The 20,221-nt window shown below is 48.0% G+C and overlaps 2 protein-coding genes across 2 annotated transcripts in view; both read right to left on the bottom strand.

Annotated features, from left to right (window-relative positions):
• The window catches only part of LOC311428693 (uncharacterized protein), a gene marked incomplete at its 5' end in the record, with an annotated part of 46,592 nt that overhangs the window by 20,512 nt on the left and 5,859 nt on the right, over positions 1-20,221 (bottom strand). The gene's annotated exons all lie outside the window — the stretch shown is intronic.
• The window catches only part of LOC311428688 (ATPase family AAA domain-containing protein 2-like), a gene marked incomplete at its 3' end in the record, with an annotated part of 45,576 nt that continues 32,284 nt past the window's right edge, over positions 6,930-20,221 (bottom strand). Inside the window, exons 2-6 of the mRNA XM_084540021.1 lie at positions 9,584-9,738; positions 8,776-8,913; positions 7,820-7,910; positions 7,286-7,392; positions 6,930-6,941 (exon numbers count right to left, since the gene is read on the bottom strand). Of these exons, the coding sequence (XP_084396147.1) occupies positions 6,930-6,941; positions 7,286-7,392; positions 7,820-7,910; positions 8,776-8,913; positions 9,584-9,706 (471 nt within the window). The 5' untranslated portion in view covers positions 9,707-9,738. The remainder of the gene's footprint in view (positions 6,942-7,285; positions 7,393-7,819; positions 7,911-8,775; positions 8,914-9,583; positions 9,739-20,221) is intronic.

The following is a 20,221-nucleotide window of genomic DNA, read 5'->3' as shown; positions in this document are numbered from 1 at the left end:
CATTACTCTCTTCATCTGGTTTCTCGTCTTCAGTAGCAGGGTTCTGCTGTGGTGACTTGGAGTTGTCGCATGGAGCACACGCTGCAGAGGTGCAACCTTGCAAGAAAGAACAGATACCAAAGATCTTCGTCGTGCATTTTCAGTTACAAATGCAGAGACAAGTCTTCAAATCCTTAGCGTTAAAGCACGTACCTCTTTTCTCACGAGATTCTTTAATTTGTTCACAAAGTTGTCCAAACTCTGTATCCGTTTCGTTCCTCACCATTGAATATGCAATGCCTTCCAAAACATAGGCGCTGTGACGATCTGAAATTTTACACACTTTAACTGACTGTTGTCTACCAACCAATGAAACTGTTTTGATCACAGAAAAAAATTGCTTTCTTCATAGGTTGGTTCCGAAAGGTTCTCTCAGTGAATATTTTCAGCATAACAACATCGAAGTTAATTAAAACAAAAGCACAAGTTCCTTGGGAACACTTATATCACAATTCCATGCCCAAGTAGCAAAATGATAAAATATTTACAATTTGGTAAGAGATGTTCTCTGTGGATGTCCAAAATCATCTAATCCATCCGAAGTCTATTGTGCGCACACAGCATTTATCCATCTATACGTTCGACAGATTTTTTAAACTAGGGCTAAAAAGCACATCCTCACCTGTAGATCTTTGATCCGGGTAGTACTCTAAGGCATTGTTACAGATTAGATCGATGTCCTTCAGCTAGTCTCCTGCAGCGAGGTACTGGCGCGAGTCAATTTGAGTCAGAACTGTTGAAAGATCCATCGGCTCTTTAATCCTTGTGGCATAGTCAGGTACCTGCAGATCAAATACAAGCATTCAGAGGTTTTCTTAACCTTGCACACTGTCTACCAAAATTATTCTGAAGACTTTAAATAAACGACTTCCTAAAAACTCTGAACATTTGCGATGCATCAGAAGATGCTGAAATTAACCAGTTTGCTTCTCAAAAATGGAAGGGCTTTTTCATTTTTCATTAGAGCGGCCACAAGAGGACAACAAGAAGTAGGGAGGTCAGAAGCACGTGCATGGTAGAGAAGAAACACTGAGGGTGGGAGATTCATTTCACTTTGCTTCAGAAAATCACAACAGTGAAAGCTGAGCAAGCCATCCGGCATTCTCTTTGTTGTCGACATTGAGGAAAAGGTGCATGAATTGCACCTGTGAAGTACCTATTGCAGGCATCTACTTTAGAATGAGATAACTGGGCCCTGAGGTGCTCATTTCTTCCCTCAGACCAGAAGAGGAGCCTAATGACCAGTTCAGATGAGGACATATGTATCTGTCTAGATTTTTCACAGCTCAAGAACCTAGGAGAAAAGGGGAAGAAAAGCCAGTGGAGGCCCACATGAAGACGACTTTGCTGATCCCCAGGTATATTCAAGTTACACCTGTCTTTGAAATATACGCCCCTAGTTTAGGCTTATCTCATAAATTAAGGAGAAAAAGGCATCTAAGCAGCCAGTTGGAGGAAAAAGAAAACACACTGCACTTATGGTTGATTCCTATTGAGGAGTTCCAGATGAAACAGAGAACAGGATCTCAAAACTTATTTTTACAAACTGCTGCTCCTATTCCTGTTCCCACAGGAACTGACAGTCCAAGAAAGGGCTTCAGACTTCACTCAAGTAGTCCTGTAAATACTGTTTGTCATTATAAGGAAAGATCTCTGTGCTTTTCAGTGCTGTGACACGCCTACATATCAAAGCCTTTTCACGAGCAAACTGTGTTGGCATTTGGACTGGCTTTTTAGAATGAAACCAGGGCTTTCAGCGAATAATCCCATAAGAGACATTTGAGAGTCAGCAGAAGTAAAAGCACTGCCTCTGCTTCTTGCAAAATCCTAACAGTGCAGCCCTAAAAACAAAGTTGAACCTTCCCCAAAACGCTGAGAAGTACGAACACTGAGAAGTTACAGACACACACGGATCAGCACTACTTTACCTTCTGTGGGTCAACGGGCTTTGCAAATTCCCTGAAACGTCTGTCAGTGGCAAGTCTGTGAGTAACGTCCCTCAAGAAAATTCTAAGGTCACGCAAGGTATCCTTCTCTTCCTCCTCCAGCATCTTTACTTCTTCCTCTTGTGGCTTCTGAGGCTCAGCTGGTGGTGCTACAGGCACAACTTCCAATGTCCGATCAACTTCAATTCATCAGGAAAAATTAGCCAATTTACAGTACTCAAATACAAGCATATGACAAATTACTGACAGAAAATGACCACCAAAGCAAAGACCAACAAGCTAGTAACTTCGATAGGAAAGTTTTAGATGTACTTCTCATATCCTCCTCACCTCTTTTCTTTACAGGAGGCTTAGCCACTTCATTTAGAATTAGGTCCTCAAAAAAAGGCTGCTCTCTCTGCCCTACCAGGCAACTCAATATTGCACACTTCTCCAAATTCCGTATTAAATCATTTTTGCATCTAAAGCAGAAGGAGGAGAGACATTTCAGATTTAAGGCCACAAAAAACTCATCTTCTATTCCAAAAAGACGAGTACCTTTTCAAATTAAGAATAACCTGAAGAACACAAACTGAAAAAAGTTATCATCCTGGCCTTAAAACGCTACATTTTCACAGGCTGGCACGGCAAATTCAAATATCACCTTTAAGAATCACCTGTAGAATTAAAGCTCGCTGAAGGGATTGTACACTACACTGGTAAAGTAATGGCTTTCACCACATCCAACAGCGCCTCCTTTGTATTTACTTGCCTTGCTGCAGCCTTTACTTAGAACCTTTATGGCTATCGAGGGAAGAGAAAGACTTCAGCAGACAAGTGAGGGCTTTTTGCTGAGTTTTTATTTCTCTCCCAAAAGGTGTCTGAAGTAGCTAGTACCTCTACGTCTTCCTCCATTTTCAAGTTCTAGTATTAAAAGGTAGGTGAGGAATTTCACTACTTATTTTAGAAGGAATTTACAGCCTGTACAAAAACTTCTGTGGGAACTCAAGCACTTTCAAAGCAGTTGATAATAAACACGTCTAGGTAAGACCCGTTCTCTTCCCCCAATGACTGAGACCAAATCATCAGAATGAGAACAGTGTGGTCCTGTTTTGGGCACCTTCCCTTAATGTAAACTCTCAGAAGTCAATGAAGTTCTGCACGTACTTTTACTACAGTTTATTTAGGAATACAACTAGAATTCAATTCCAAAGTTACTTTAGCAGAAATTGGAACTCAGCTTTCCAGCTTGGAAAGCTTTGGCCTATATGAAGAAAGAAACTGATTTATTTATTTTTTTTTTAATCAAAGTGTTTCAATTCTCTACTAAATTGCATTATTAGCAGTTTACCCAACATAGCATGGAATGGCAGACTGTCAGAAGAAATCTCTTCAGTAAAAACATCCTCTTGTCATTTCAAGCACTTCATATTCTTGACTGAACCACTTTGTAGCCACCAGAATTATTGTATTAATTTATTATTTGCATGTGTGAGAAGGGGGTGAAAGTCACTTGCTTGACTCAGAAAAAACCTTAAGCAGATGCTTTCACAGTATTCTTTTTCTCTAAGCAAATTTTAAGTGATTTGTTAGGGTGTCTGAGTAAAACAGTATGCATTTAAGAAAGCACACCAGTTTGATGTTGAAAGCATTCATAAATTACAAGACACTGAAGAAATAGTAAGAAAAGTATTGACAAATACCTCTTCTGGGAGATCTGAGTGACGTACATCAGACGGAGCAAGCAGCAAAACTGGCAAAAGTGCTGGAATGTTAAGTAGTAGAGTTAGAACAGTAAGTTTCAAGGCAGGTCCAGCGTTGTCCCACCATAAATGGATATCTGGGACATAAATTGTGCTTGGTGCTGTCTTCTGAGCATTTCGGATCAGCTAGTGAAATGGAAAGCTTGCGTAAGAAAACTAAAACACGTACAAGAACCTGTTAATACATAGCTACATAGCCATCTGACTGCCCCATGAAATGAAACTACGTGAACAGAGTGGCAAGCATCCTTTCACATAAGGAATTTCTCTGTGCACCCTTTCAGATTATCAGTATTCGGAGAACTCTAGTCAGAAGATGGGAAGGATATATTCAGGCAGTGGCTAGACACCGTAGCTATATGGCCACAGCCACAATCATCGCATAACAAAGAAAGGAAATGTCCCTCTTAAGGGACACATCAGTATTCAGTCGTGTAACATGTCTGTCCTTACTTGTATGACTCTCAAACGTTTCCACTAAAGGTAAAAATATTTTAAGGTAGTGATGCCAAACAAGAAAATGGATTTCCTGCCTAAAAGTAAAAACACCAAATCTGGTCATTTTTTCTAGTTAAAACCACATCACCGTGCAAATGAAGTGTTTTCTGAATGTTAATGCTTTTAGTGCACATACTGCAACAGCACAAGTTGTGTATGTCCGTGCGAAAACAAAATAAACAGAAGCCCCAAACCTTGGTTGCCTTACTAATATAATCTAGAAGAAGGCTACAAAAAGTAGCCGACATGCAGTCTGATACAGAGCCATCTACTGGGAGCACACAGTCCTAGGAGGCAATGAGAACTACTTTCTGGATCCCAGTGAAATGAGCAGCATTTCTTTCCACAAAGAGATGTTTATTAGCAACACCGCCCAGCTTCCTGAGCTGCTAGAAACAGCCTCACTGTAAAATTGGGTATGGAAAATGTGGACATGTACAACATCCAGATTGTTTGTGGTGCTGTCTAAAAGAAAAGGGGATTTTCAGACAGAAGCAAACATCCCAGCACATTAAAACAAGGCCACCTCCATTACCAATTAATTTTGCTCACCTTACTTGCAACTCGATTGATCCTTTACATACAGTCAGTGAATCCGATGAGAAGAAAAAGAAAAAAGGTACCTGTCCGCAGATTTCTTCTGGCGGTGCAACGTTTGTAAGCAGAACAGAAAGGTCCAGGGTGTGAACAGAAAACTTCTCCAAAGCGTGCAACACCACGGGTGCCACGTAAGAAACCTGGCCATACCCTTCTTTTCCTGCTATTAGCAGACGGGGCTGGCATGATGTTGGTTCGCAGAAAGCACTCCTAGAACAAGAGTTCAGAAAACAAGTTTATAAATGAGGTGCTGAATAGACACACAGATGTTCCAAGTAATTTTCCTATAGACTTTCTTTTCCCTCCCCAAATAATCCAAATGGCAGCGGTACATTAAATACATGTAAGATTTCCAGTTAAGTTATTCACTCATTCCAATTGTTTCACCTTCTTCCCTTTGTTTCATCTTCTCCCCTTGTTTTTCCTATTCTTAACTAAACCAAGACTGCAAATTAATATCCCTGCAATCTTGCTTTACTACTAGGAAATAAATTGGTGAGGAGCATTTGTTTCCCCACTACAATCAGGCTGTACCTCTGCTGGCTTAAATCAAAGATGCTAGAGACTTAGCCTTGCTCTAAAGCACAGAAAATCATCTGGACAGCACAGCAATAGAAACGGAGAAAAATAACTGATCCAGCTGTGACAACATGATCTAACTTTCCAACTGTGGGCTTGCATGACTTCCATACTAAAATATCACAAGATTAACACAACTTGGTGGCTTAACAAATAAAGACACCATTCAATTTTTTCTCAAGGTGTTTTAACAAGCCATTTCTCAGTTTTCTTTCTGCTACATAATTCACTACTGGTTTAACAATCCTGGAAAACAGAAGGGCAAAAGGTGGCAACACAAACCCATAAAGTTGGGGTATTTTTAGCTAAAAGGACAGACTGCACATTTATGTGGTCTTGAGTCTTTCAAAGAATGCCATGGATTAAGTCAACGTGTTCTGGTAGTCTACGGATCACTTTGGCTTACGAAGAGAAGCCTGGGCTTTTCAATTTGGTCATTCAGAGCAACTTCATTACAACTTTAGTCCCTCCACCCTTTCTTCTTGTGAATACCAAGCACCCCTTCAACACACAAACTTGATGTTACCCCTTCGTCTACCACCCCTCGCACTTTTAACAGCTGGAAATGTTTACAAAAACTCAGCAGACCTGAGAATTTAAACGTAACAGGGATCTATCTTTCTTTACCTGCTGAAACAGAGGCGTTTTTTCTCTGGTCCGTTAGGCATTCCATCTTTTAATTCATCTCCAGAAACCAAGGATGCATCGTCATCACTGTCAAACATATCATCTTGTAAAATAGGACTGAAATGCTCTGAAAGGCAAAAGAGGTTTGTTAACTTTCCTGAATAGCCTTTGTCTCTTTCTCTTCCATTAATACAGCTTCTAAATCAGTGCCAAAACCCTTTCTTCATTTGAGAGCACACACTGAAAGCTATTTCCTAGAGTTCAGCCCACCACAGATCTAAGGAGATGGCACAAGGCCCTACAAAGCTCTACTAAGTCCCACTGATGTGTACGTGTAAGGTACGCTACTCTTGGTGATTTTTTTCTCCCCCTTAGAATAAAGGAGATTACAAACACTTTCTGCAGTTGCTAAATAGCTAAAAAAGAAACAAACAAGACCATTTCTTTCTGGAGGAGGTTCCCACAATGAAAGCACGGGGATAAAGGATGTGATGGCCACAGAATTCCATTCATCTAGTAAATATCAATGCTAATTGATCTCACGTGTATAGTACGATCCACAAACATTTAAATTAGGAGACTGGTTAAAAAGGACGATAGCTAAAACAATATTTAGCTTAGACCAGGTATACTTGTATCCTGGTCCTGACATTCTTCAGAAAGGAATTAGAAACATTGACCTAGAAATGCTTCCCCTCCAAAGATCTGAGTTTTGATTTTTTAAAGAAAAATAGGTGCCTTATACTTCAAACCTCAAGTCAACCTCTACAAATGCTAATTATCTTAGCTGCCGTCAGAAGCAGGATGCTTCAGTAGAGAACGCATCATCCTTTACTGTGTATTGATCATTCAGAGCTTCCATTTGGCATTTCAGTTTCGAATCCACAATAAAACCTATGCGTTATATTCCAGACTTGCCCAAAAACAAGACACGCACATGCAAATAATAAAATTCTACCACCATTATGTCTGAAAGGTTTAAGTTGATTGCACAAACCACAAGTTTTTGCTTTAGCAGAATTATAAAGAAGTGGATGCTGTGGTTATACCTTGCTGTCGGTCCTCCTTTAGTGCAAGCTGTGCATGCGGGAAGATCTTCTGCACAACTTGTAAAATATTCTCTACTGATCTTTGAAAAAGTGGCTTGAAAATGGGTGAGAGTGCTTGTACGGGCGAAGTCTCGATCCTGTTTGAAGCTGGAACAACCTTCTTCATAGCCATGAAAAAGTCCTTCGCTTTTATTTTAATAGAATTAACATCTAGCTGCAATTTCTCCCTACTTGCATAAATCTGAGGATAGCATCGGCGTAGAGAGCACAGCGCAGCTTCAGTACATAAAGATTTGATATCTGCACCACAGTCTCCTAACAAACAAAAATCAAACGTTACATCAGTCAAGGCCCAGGTTTACAACATGCAACATTTAAAGAATTTGTAAGGCCAAAACCAAACAGCTTAACAGGGAATTCAAAGTGCTACCGCTCTGCAGGGAAGTTTCATGTTGCTCACTGCCTGATATCCTGCGCTTATGCAGCTGAAGCAGACTCCTCATCAAAAACTATACTCTTGAGGAAGATGCCCCAGAACCATTTAACGTTCTTAGACAACAAGAGGAACGACAACAAAGAGTAAATAGATGAAAGCATCTCACTCTGATTGCTATGAAGGCGTGCCAGCTGCCTCGTTGACTAGTTGTGCAGCAAGGCACAAGAGCATGGGTACTGCCTGGTACAAGCTAAGGTTCTTTACAACTTGGTCACAAGCAAGAATCCGTTTCTGTTTCAGTCTTACCAATGCATTTCTCAGCTAGTTCATCAAGCAACATGTCCGGTGGCTGAGGGGTCCAGTCACAAGTATGAATCTTGACAATTTCTTTTCTAGCCTGGAAGCAAAATCATTGCATTTTAGCTTGTCCCAAGTTTTCCTTAAAAATACCAACAAGAAACAAACAAACCAAAAAGCAAACAAACAAACAACAAAAAACAAAACAGTCCTCCCTCAAAACCCCTCATCTATTAATACGCTTTTCTTACTTGCTCAACTTTCAAGTATTTTACAGTTATTTAATATACACTCTGCATTGTCAACCAGGAAATTGAATAGTTCTTATTTGTTATACTGAACTTTTTCTAGGAACCTACAGTGAAAGAAAAGGCATTTATAGCTTCAATAACAAGTTTCCAAACTACGAGACCTAAGGACCCAGAGGAAAATACTGTAATGAAAAATTTATCCAGAAACATTTCTTTGCTGTCCAAAAAACTTCTCTAAAACTTAGCAAGCTTTCATTGGGACAGTCTCATTACTTCATCACATTTGCTTTCCAGTCAGTAAATTCACAGAAAGCACTTCTGGCACAATGCTTCCAATTGCTACAATTACTATAAAGAAGAAAAGAATTATGACTCAAACTACTACCACTGAGCAGGGGCACAATCAAATGCAAACACGTCCCCTATTCATTCATAAGCGAAGGATTGAGACCAAAAACACAACTTCATGATGAAAACACCCAAGTGGACTAAATAATTAAGCAAACAGGTACACCTTGGGGAATGAAAGGTTTGATTATAGAACTAACTACTTGGTGGTATCATCCTGACCATATATATCCAGTACCAGATTTGCCCTCCATGGAACAACGCAGTGTCTCCACGTATCACTCTTTTGTTCAAGTTGTCAATTATTTTTTTCCTATAAAGTTGGACTTTGCCATGGTAGCACTTACATTGAATTTAAGTTCTCACCTCTTTATCTGGCAAGTTGAAGAGGAAGTGTCTGCCAAAGCGTCCTGGTCTTCGTAAAGCAGGATCTATAGAATCCAGTCTGTTAGTAGCTCCGATTACCACGATCTCCCCTCTGTTATCTATGCCATCCATAAGCGTCTGAAGAGTTGAAACAATGGAAATAATAGAAAAATATAAGTTTTACTTACTGGTTCAGTACATTTTGTTACATTCCACATGACTTTCTTGATGCCGGAATAACCTTCTTCCTAGTGGTCATTCAAAACTGGGAAAAAAATAGTCTACCAAGTCGGGGTTTTTTTGATTTGATAATAAATCTGCAGACTGTTAAGTCATCAAGCACTTCAAGACTGTTTGAAATAATCTCTACGTTAATATAAAAGGAGTACCGCACACTTCTGCTCAGGAAGAAAATCACGGAAAATGTCAACTTTGATTTTAGATGTTGAATTTGTTGCAGTGAGATCTTCCTCATCGCACGATTCTATTTGGATTTAAACCATATTATCTATGGAGAGACCAAGATTAGGACAAGAACAGCACAGAGTTCAGCATGAAGCCAATCAGGAGCTCAAGTTTGTATTCTTTGTATTCCACTTTATCCTTCTCTTGCTGGAAGGACCTGCTTTTTGACTCTCCTTCTCTTCACTAGGAGCATGCTCCCTCTTGCTTTGGTAATGCTCTTTCTCAGTGGTTTTAGTCTTGTCCTTTGTATCTTGGCATCTCTCTGTAACAGCTGAGGAGGAAAGGTTTTTAGAGCTACATTCAGTGTCAGACTCGAGAGAGGAAGTATGCCGCAATTTCTCACCAGGCTCACAAGACTCTTTGCCGTACAAAACGCTTTCTTTTGAAATGAGGTCACGTTCTTTTGATCTTCTTGGTTTCTCCTTGTCTCCACCGTCATCACATTGGTACTATGCGAGGTATTCATCGTTCCCAGGAGATTTCGGAGGGTCCACGACACTGCACAAAATAAAATCACATTTCTCACCTCTGCTGAAGGACGTGAATATTAAGAGTAAAACCTTCCAAAGGCAAACAAACAAACAAAAACGTCCGGACTACAGGAACCCTCGCAAAGATATGCCATTTAGAAACCTCTCCTGTGATTAGGACACCTTCTTCAGCTCCCAGAGAAAGTGCTTTTTCCCCTCTTGCTTCTGAAGCCATTGCACTAAAAAAGCAAACGCATCTGTCTCCCTCCACATGCTGCTCTGAATAAGAGCCAGAATATTCAAAACCACTCTATTTGTTCTCCCCACATAGCCGAAAAAACACCAGTTGAAACAGTTTTCTACCTCTCTCCACGAATTTACATTCACATATCCTATGACTGCAAAAATAGAAGGCAGGGCTCAGGGAACAGCAAATGTTGGAAATGAAAAAAAGCAGCCTGTTTCTTCAGAGTCTTAAGCCTATGCTGCTAGGAAAACAAAACAAAACAAAACAAAACAAAACAAGAGGAGAGGAGAACAACAGCGGGAAATTTACCTATTCTCCAGGTGTTCAATTGCAAAGCCTCCTCTGGAGGATCAATAGCTGCGAATTCAGCGTGCTTAGGAGAAATCAGATCTACATCTGAATCATAACTATTTCAGTAGTATCACTAACTTCTGTTACTCTGAAGAAGCAGTCAGCACCATTTCTATGATAGCAAAGAGCTGGATAGAGTCTGTTATTCACATCAAGTAGTCAGGCAGGTTTCTTTAGGAAGGCTGGGTTTCACTAGAACATTACTAGCCTGTAAGCCTCATGGCATCACCTTCCATCTTGACTGCTGGACCTCCTTGCTCCCTACTATCTTCTTTGCCAAGATACAGCTGTCCACATTTACTTTTCCTACTTGGCTGGACTGAATTTAAGAAGATCTTGCATCTAAGAAAGGGAACAAAAGCTGCTGCCCAGCAGCGTGTGGCTCAGGGAGGAGTGAGAAAGCTCTGTGCAGCCCCCAAGGTCCGTGCAGCAGGAGGCAGGAGGTGCTCCAGGCTCCCAGCAGCAGTTCCCCTGCGGCCTGTGCAGGGAGAGGCCCCTGGTGGAGCAGGCTGTCCCCCTGCAGCCCATGGGTCCCCCGTGGAGCAGATCTCCACGCTGCAGCCCCCCTGTGGCTGGAGGAGCCCCCGGTGGAGCAGGTGGCTGTGGCCTGGAGGAGGCCGCGGCCTGTGGAGAGCCCCCGCAGGAGCAGGCCCCGGGCTGGACTGGAACAGGCTGTGCTGAGCCTGCTTTGCCCGTGACGCTCCTTGTGGAGTGATCTCCCTGTCCTTCTGGCAGCCCTTGAGCCCTTGCCAGCCTCTTTTCTCCCCTTGGCGTTGGAGGAGGGGCAGGGAGAGAGCGCTTGTGCTGGAGCTCAGCTGCCCAGCTGAGGAAAACCACCACGGCTCTGTCTTGCCGCTGCTGCAGCACGCTGGTAGCAGCCAGCACCGTCTGTTCTTCGAGCCTCAGCAAGCCCACAGCATCTTCCCAGAAGGGATCCCTTTCCTTCACGCCTGACAGGCGCCGCCTCCAGAGGCTGAGGGCTTGTGCCCTGTTTGCAAGCGCTTTCTCAGTGCCCCCTTCCCCAGAGAAGGATCCCAGCTGCTTGGCTTCCCTGCCCTCTGCTGCCAGGCTCCCACAGCTGCTATCCCAGCAGCGCAGCAGCCAGCTGACAATGTGCTCGCCTGGAGGACAGCTGCAATCTTGTCCCATGGCTCGCAGCTCACCCAGGGATGGGGATCACCTGCTTCCTGCTGCTTTTCTCTCTGCTCTCCTTTCCAACAGCCTCCTGTGCCCTGGGATGGCCCTACCTTGGGGTAGGCTGCCTCGCCTTCCTCTTGCTCCTTCCCCTTCTTGGGAGGACTTTCTGCCCTTCCGAAACGAGATGACTTCTGCATGCATTCCTTCCCCTTGTGTGTATTGGTGCCTGAGACAGCAACGGGGTCGTCCCCGGAGCCAGCGGTAGGGCCTGTGCCAGGCTTGGAGGGGCTGCAGGGAACATGCCAGGGGCTGGAGTGGCTGGATGTGAAGTACTATCAGTAAAGAATTTCTTCCTAACATATATCAGAAATCTAACTTTTCAGTGTAAAGCTATTAGTCCATGTCCTGTCACTCCAGGCCCTGATAAAGACCCCCTCCCCAGCTTTCCTATAGGTTGCCTTTAAGTACAGGAAGGCTCTCAGCCTGGCACACAGTAAAAGTGATGGCAGATCCTTCACTATATTATTTGAATTTCACGTAAATAGAACAGACTATCAACTTACTTAGGAGAAGTAATACAATTTCAGAACTATTCAAAACCAAAGGCATTCCAAACTAAGTTTAAGTTCAGAGGAAATCCAAAGAAAAAAACTAATTTTGAAACTAATAATCAGAGACCATAATCTTTTTCAAATGATAGATTTTCCTCCTGTACTAGGTAATATTGGTCTGTGCTTAGAGATTCTCAACCAAGAGTGTTTTTTTTTTTTTTTTTTTTTTTTTTTTTTTTTTTTTTTTGTCATGTTTGCTATATGGCAGTCAGGAGTTTGAAACAAACAATAAAACAACAAAACCCCATGTTCATGCACTGTTAACAGAAGAACTGAAAAAGTTAAGTGGTTATATGATGTGTATGGCTATTCTTTTTTTTTTTTTCTCCAGTATAAATACACCTGACAGGGCAGCCCTGCCACACATTTAAGACATGAGGCAAAATTCTGCCACTTGTATTCACATTGAACTTAGGAGGAAGTGTTCAGAAGACAGAAGGAACAAGTTGCCTATTGTGTGGAAGGGAATTAAAGGACATCATTCTGCTCAGCCAGATGCCAGTTGAGAGAAAAATATGATGTCTCTGTGAAAATGCATTTCTTGAGTAAATATCAAGGAGAATTAGGAAATGTGTAAGTTGGGAGATACATCTGAAATGATGATTGCAGTTGGCTTATGAGGAACTTTGGACAGGAAATTGGTAGAAACTTCCCATTTTAAGAATAAAGTGCACCATAGATATGAAGTCAGCATTCACCTAAAGAGTAGAGGCCAACTCAAAGCCCCCACAACAAAGCAGTGGACAAACCAGAACACTAACATGTTGTGGTCTAGAGTCACACAGATATACATAAGTTTACTATACCTAAACATCTGAGGGGTTCCTTTGAGAGGCGGAGGGCTTGTGCCCCATTTCCATTTCCACTCTCAGTGTCCCCTGCCTCAGAGAAGGATCCCAGCTGCTTGGCTTCCCTGGCCTCTGATGCCAGGCTACCAGAGCAGGTATCCCAGCATCGCAGCAAACAGGTGACAATTTGAGTGCCACAGCAGTCCTCAATGCTAGCTGGACACTCAGGGCACTTGTGGCCACCCACCTTTGTGAGCTCCAAGGCTGACAGTGACTCTCTGCTGAGCTGCCACGGCTCTCGGGTGTCCCGGTGACAGAGCTTTCGGCGCTAAGCTGACTGCCAGGAGAAAAGGCTGCCGTGAAATGGCTGCTCCACAATGCCAGGAGCAAGGTCTGCTGGGTTGGGGGTTCGCAGGGGAGCTCAGCCTTGGGCCTGGCAACTGTGCCTGGAAGACAGGGATGGCCTTGGTGTGCAGCTGGACACCTGGGCCTGAGAAAGCAAGGTCTCTTTCCAGACACTTGGCACCATCGTCACCCAGTGGCTGTCTCAGGGGGATGAGAGAAATGCACAGAATCTCTTGCTTTCCTGAAAAAGGGATGCATTTTGACCTCAAAGTGAGCTCCTTTCTCTCGGAAGCATCACGTCCTCCTGTCTTTCTTGTATTTGGCTATGACTTTAGGAATCCCTGCAATCCCTGCAGCTGTGTCCCCTGCCAGCTTCTTGTGTGCCCCAAGCATCCTCGCTTGCAGGGCAGTAGAAGATGCAGAAAAGGCCTTGCCTTAGTGGAAGCACTGCCCTGCAGGAGCTCCAACATCCCTCTCAGCAGCACGCTGTAGCCCCCAAATGCCCCCGAAAGGGCACATTTCAGCTACTGGGAAGGAAATGAGCTCGCTCAAGGTGAGCTACCCGCTCAAGGCCCAGGTGTCTGTGAGGCGGTGTTGGCAAGGAGTCCTGTTGTGTGAGTCCGTTCTTTGTGGGTGCTCCGTCCCCACAAGGCTTGCTTTTCAAGGCCCAGGAGAGTCTTGTGGGCACTGGCCTGGGGTCCCAGGCTGAGCCAGCTGCTGCCTGGCAATCAGGGAGGCTCGCTCGGTGTCTTGGCTTGGGTTTGCGTGGCCAGGCTGTGGGAGCGGGGGGCTGCAGGGGTGTCCTCTGTGAGGAGAATGCAGCAGCTGCCCCATGGGAGCTCAGGGCCGCTTCCAGGAGGCTCCTTCCAGGAGGGACCCACCCGCTGCTGCCCAGAACGCAGAGCAAAAGGATGATGTTTGCGCCTGGGGGAGAGCCCATCTAAGAAAGGGAACAAAAGGTGCTGCCCAGCAGCGTCTGGCTCAGGGAGGAGTGAGAAAGCTCTGTGCAGCCCCCAAGGTCCGTGCAGCAGGAGGTGCTCCAGGCTCACAGCAGCAGTTCCCCTGCGGCCTGTGCAGGGAGAGGCCCCTGGTGGAGCAGGCTGTCCCCCTGCAGCCCATGGGTCCCCCGTGGAGCAGATCTCCACGCTGCAGCCCTCCTGCGGGTGGAGGAGCCCCCGGTGGAGCAGGTGGCTGTGGCCTGGAGGAGGCCGTGGCCTGTGGAGAGCCCCCGCAGGAGCAGGCCCCGGGCTGGACTGGAACAGGCTGTGCTGAGCCTGCTTTGCCCGTGACGCTCCTTGTGGAGTGATCTCCCTGTCCTTCTGGCAGCCCTTGAGCCCTTGCCAGCCTCTTTTCTCCCCTTGGCGTTGGAGGAGGGGCAGGGAGAGAGCGCTTGTGCTGGAGCTCAGCTGCCCAGCTGAGGAAAACCACCACGGCTCTGTCTTGCCGCTGCTGCAGCACGCTGGTAGCAGCCAGCACCGTCTGTTCTTCGAGCCTCAGCAAGCCCACAGCATCTTCCCAGAAGGGATCCCTTTCCTTCACGCCTCCAGAGGCTGAGGGCTTGTGCCCTGTTTTCAAGCGCTTTCTCAGTGCCCCCTTCCCCAGAGAAGGATCCCAGCTGCTTGGCTTCCCTGCCCTCTGCTGCCAGGCTCCCGCAGCTGCTATCCCAGCAGCGCAGCAGCCAGCTGACAATGTGCTCGCCTGGAGGACAGCTGCAATCTTGTCCCATGGCTCGCAGCTCACCCAGGGATGGGGATCACCTGCTTCCTGCTGCTTTTCTATCTAATCTCCTTTCCAACAGCCTCCTGTGCCCTGGGATGGCCCTACCTTGGGGTAGGCTGCCTCGCCTTCCTCTTGCTCCTTCTTCTTCTTGGGAGGACTTTCTGCCCTTCCGAAACGAGATGACTTCTGCATGCATTCCTTCCCCTTGTGTGTATTGGTGCCTGAGACAGCAACGGGGTCGTCCCCGGAGCCAGCTGTAGGGCCTGTGCCAGGCTTGGAGGGGCTGCAGGGAACATGCCAGGGGCTGGAGGTGCTGCAGGGAACATGCCAGGGGCTGGAGGGTCTGCAGGGAACATGCCAGGGGCTCGAGGGGCCGCAGGGTGTGTGACAAGGCTTTGAGGGGCCTCAGGTCCTGCCGCAGTGGTTGAAGTCGATGCAGGGAACATCAGAGTTGTTGGAGGGGCTGCAGGTAAAATGCCAGGGCTTGCAGCAGCTGCAGGCTGCGTCACAGCTTTGCATCAGGTCAAGACGCATTTTCCTAGAACCATACATTTCCTCCTGAAGGGGCTGAAGAGCATGGAATGGTCTTCAAAATGCACAGAGCAGACCCCAGCAAATGTAGAGCTGCTGCTAGCAAGTAGGTAACTTTATTGTTCCTGTTGTTAATTTTGTTTCACAACAACAGATGCAAATATGTATCTTGAATGAGGGCAAAGGTGACCTTGGATCTGAAGCACACAGGCGTTCGCTAGTGTCCCCCCATCCGGAGTGAATCCAGAACGACTCGGAAGGAAAAATAAAATCCAAACCAGTGCGTTGTGATAAAGAGAGTTTAATAGGGTAGAAAAGGAATAAAAACCAACAAAATAATAAATAATGATACTTACAGTTTATAAGATATTAATATATAAAAATATTTAATGCTATTAAATACTTATAATTTTATAATAATAAAACAATGCCATACTGTACAACACAGTCAATAAAGTGGATTTAATTAAAGAAATAAGAAAACCAATAAATTAAATGAAAATTTTAAAATTTAAATTTAATACAAATAAAACCCATTTGTCCCATTCCAATGAATTGCTATCCCCATCATCACTTCCCATCCCACTGATCATTTGCTGTCCCCAAAACCTCCCAGTTCTTATCCCCTTGGCATGCCAGTGCAAGAAGAAGTGCTCTGCAGGCAGAGGCCTTGCTGAGTGACCACCTAAGGAGAGGAATTTAATCCAGAAGGCAGGAAAGAAGAGCAATGCCCCGAAAGAAGAAGCAAGTCTTGTCTCTCAGCCCTTTGGTGTCCCAAGCAGCAGTTGCCATGGCCAAGCTTTCCCAGCCCAGCTGCTGCCAGCATCTCCCCAGCTTGCCATTGCCACCTTCCTGGGTGAGGCGCGCGCGCATTTGCCATTGGCGCTGTTGCCATCCCTGTGAGTGGCAAGCCCATCCCCTAGCTCCAGCACGAGAGAGGGGAGAGGGCAAGCGAGAGGGGCAAGGGCTGAGGAGCGTGGCTGAAGCTGGAGCAGGTGCCTGCAGAGGTCTCTGTGCCTGCCTGGGTGCTGCGGGGGCCGTCGAGGAGAAGCCCGAGGTCGGTCACGGGTAGCTGGAGCCTGGCACTGTCGGCGGGGCGCTGGGCATGCTGCTGGGGCTGCTGGAGGTGGGCTGCGGCTGCACACAGGCCAGCTGGCACGCTGGCCCCAGCGCCTTGGCCCTGGCCCCCAGCGGCTGCAAAGTCTCGCTGGGGGTCTTTGTCCCCGGCTGCTGGCGCTGCAGCGTCCTGGCCCCGCTGGCCTGGGGACAGAGCCTGTCCTGGGGCCGCACGGCACGGGGCTCCCCACTCGGAGTCTCCGGCAGCAGCCGCGCTCTGCGGGGAGGTGGCGCCGCTGCTCCTTGCCCCCCTGCAGCCCCCGGGCTTCGCGCTCTCTTGCTGGGTGCCGTGGTGCTGTTGATCGCCAGCTGCTGCCCGCTGCTGCCTGCTTCCCTGCTGCTGCCAGCCACCGTGCTGCTGCCACCCGTCTTCCCCTGGCACGGTCTCTTGCGGCCTTGGCCAGCCTGGCCCAGCAGCGTCTTCCTCTCCTTGCCGGGGGGGTTCTCTGTCGTCGGCCTCCTGTGCTGGCAGCTCTGCGCTGTCCCGGGGGTGCTGCTGGGCGCAGGGCGCTTGGCCCCCCGCTTGGTGCCGGTGGACGCAGGGGCAGGCGGGGGGCTCTTGAGGGGACCCAGGGGGCGTTTGGGCAGGGGTCTCCTATGGTCAGTGCGGCCCTTGGGGTTGGGGCGTTTCTTGGGGGAACTCGGGGGGGATTTGGGCTGGGGTCTACTAAGGGCACTGGGGACCTTGGGGTTGGGGCGGGTCTTGAGGGAACGCTGGGGGGGTTGGGGCAGGGGTCTACTAAGGGCACTGAGGAGCTGGGTGTCAGGGAGGCTCCTGGGGGGACTCAGGGGTGGACTGGGTAGGGGGCTCCTAAGCGCACTGGGCAGGGGACTGGCTGCAGGGCTGAGCGGGGGGCTCACTGCTGGCACGACGGGGGACTGCAGCGACAGCCCACCCTCAAGCTTCTCGGGGCGCAGCCCAGGGGTTGAGGGGACCTCACCGAGGGCTCCTGTGGCTTCCAGTCCCTGCGTGCTCGGCTCCTCGATGTCCTCGCAGAGGTCGGGCAGCTGCGAGAGGAAGCGGCTGAGGGCAGGACTGCTGGGCAAATCGGGGAAGGCGTCCTGGGGCTCCACGGCATCGAGCCAGCTGAGCAGCTCCTCCATGCCGGGGATGGGGATGTCCAGGTCGGCCAGGAGCTCGTCCTGCATGTGCTGCAGCTGCTGGCTGTCCCCTGCCAGCTCTGGAAAGGCCTCGGCAAAGGCATCAGGGCCCAGCTCGGGCAGCTGCGGGGGCTCCTCAGGCACCTGCGGGGCTGTCGCCGCTGAGGACGAAGCAAGAAAATCCCCCAAGACGGGCGATGTCAGCTTTCCCATGGCCCCTGGGTGTGGGGCGCCCAGCGGCCGGCTGTGCCAGCCCCAAACTCACCGTCAGGCGTCGCCGTCTGGGTGCTGGCGGTCCTTGGAGCCTGGGCAGGCTTGGGGGCAGTGGGGCCGGGCAGCGGGGGCCCCTGGTCCTCGCTGAGCCCCACGGCGTGCAAGCAGGGCTCCGGCAGCTGCCCCCGGCTGCTGCTCAGGGTGCGGGGCGTGGGGAGCGCCTGCCCCCGCAGCGGAGGCCCCGGGACGAGGGGTGGCGGGGGGTTGCGCTGGGCGGGGGCCTGCAACAGGCAGGTGCCTGCGGGGTGCAGGAGCTCCCCATGGAGCACGGCCCTGGGCCCCAGCCCCAGCGCATGGTGGGGTACCAGTGTCCCCGTCACCATGGGCTGTCCCCACTGATGGACGGGGGCACAGGGAGGAGCGGTGTGGGGGAGCTGCCCCCCGGCGGGGAGCTGCACCAGCTGCAGCTGGTGCCCCATGGTTGGGAGCTGCACCAGCTGCAGGTTTTGCTCCACAGCGGGGAGCTGCACCAGCTGCAGGTTTTGCCCCACAGCGGGGAGCTGCACCAGCTGCAGCTGGTGCCCCACGGCGGGGAGCTGCCCCACAGCAGGGAGCTGCCCCCCGGCGGGGAGCTGCCCAAGCTGCAGGTGGTGCCCCTGGGCTGGGAGGTGCCCCCCAGGTGGCAGCTGCACCCCGGCGGGGAGCTGCAGCACCTGCCCCTGGACCCCCGGCACCACGTGCCAGACGGTGGCCTGGGGCAGCGCGGAGGGGAGGGTGGGTACCTGCGGGGGCTGCAAGGGCAGCGCCGTCGCTCCGGGGAGGGAGGGCAGCAGCCAGGCAGCCACCGTTGGCGGCACGGCTGGGACGACGAAGGGGGAGTTTTGCGTCTGCGCAAGCCGCGGAAGCCGTCTGGGGAAACCCTCTGTGGGAAAAAGGCCGCTGGGCTGAGCTCTGGGGCGCTGGGCTCGCCAGCAGGGCCGCAGCCCCGGGAGGAGCGGGAGCCGGCTGCTGGACCTGCCATGGTGGCTGGAGAGTGGGGCGGTTGCTTGGGGAACCCGGGCAACGGGGGTTCCGTCCCAGCGGCTCACCAGCCCCTCGCCGACATCTGAACTGACTGGAGAAGGCGGCTTCCAAAGTCCTCCCATTAAACGGACTACATTTGAATTCTATGCTAAAATTGGTGAGCTGTACAGAATAGTAGGACCAAGCTACCTGCTTTGATAGCAAACGGTTGACCTTAGGTAAGTTACAGTCATATGAAGGTTTGACTGGACGGCATCCTTGGTTTACTAGTGATCAAAGCTGACCAAATCCTAGCCACAGAACAGAAGCATTCACTAACTTGCTAGAGAGAGCACTTAGGAATGCAGGAATTTAACTGCTTTAATGCTGCTCTTTCTCTCACGTATCTGCAATTTCCTTAAATCACAAATTGTCACTAGCTATCCTTGTTCATTTATTCAAAGGAACATGATTCCGGTTTAAAAGGCACTCTAACAAGTCCTCCGTTGTTCCTAGTCTGTCCCTAGCTTCTTTGAGAGGTTCAATACAGTAGAAAATTAAAAATAATAAACCAGCAAATAATTAACGTGTGGAAGTGGTCTTTTTTCAGATTAGATTCCACCATTCAGAAAATCCTGCTTAAAAGACATTTTTTCTTTGCTTTGAAAGACTGACCTTCCCCAAAAGGAAACTAATTAGTATCTTCAGGCTTGACGAAATACTTGAATTCCTCAATTTAACAGAATTGCTTTGCACAGCCCTCCTATCCTGCTTACCTTGCAAGCAGTGTATCCAAGTGGGGCGGGTACTGCTGTATTTATCAACGAACATCTCTTTCACGTATATAGCCCAGGGATCCCCATGCCCCGCACTTGTGTAATGCATGCAAGACGTTGACTTTCTTCCTCTACTTTGGACTGGTTTAGAGAGAACGAGTTCGCCATCTGCTGGCCAGAGAATTCACTGAAGCCCGAAGAGCAGTAGAGCAGAGGCATTTTCTTCTGTGCTCTTCCTGATTTTTCAGCTAGAAGAGATACTTCCAGTCTAGTACAATCAGGATTCTTTTGACATTAGTATCGTAAAAAGTCCATTTTTGCAACACTGGAATTTGAAAGACCTCCGTTCAGTCCCTAATTTTGTTCTTGATAATGGGACAGATTGCATGAATGCAAAACCATTTGCCTTTAACCTCTTTATTTCAGGCCTTCTTTCCTAGTGGCCATTCAAAACTGGGAAAAAAATAGTCTACCAAGTGGGGTTTTTTTTTGATTTGATAATAAATCTGCAGACTGTTAAGTCATCAAGCACTTCAAGACTGTTTGAAATAATCTCGAGATTAATATAAAAGGA

Source organism: Aythya ferina (genome assembly GCF_964211825.1).
Source record: "Aythya ferina genome assembly, contig: HAP1_SCAFFOLD_115, whole genome shotgun sequence".
Taxonomy (NCBI): domain Eukaryota; kingdom Metazoa; phylum Chordata; class Aves; order Anseriformes; family Anatidae; genus Aythya; species Aythya ferina.
The sequence above is the reverse complement of the archived record's forward strand: the minus strand, read 5'-3'. Positions and strand labels throughout refer to the sequence as shown.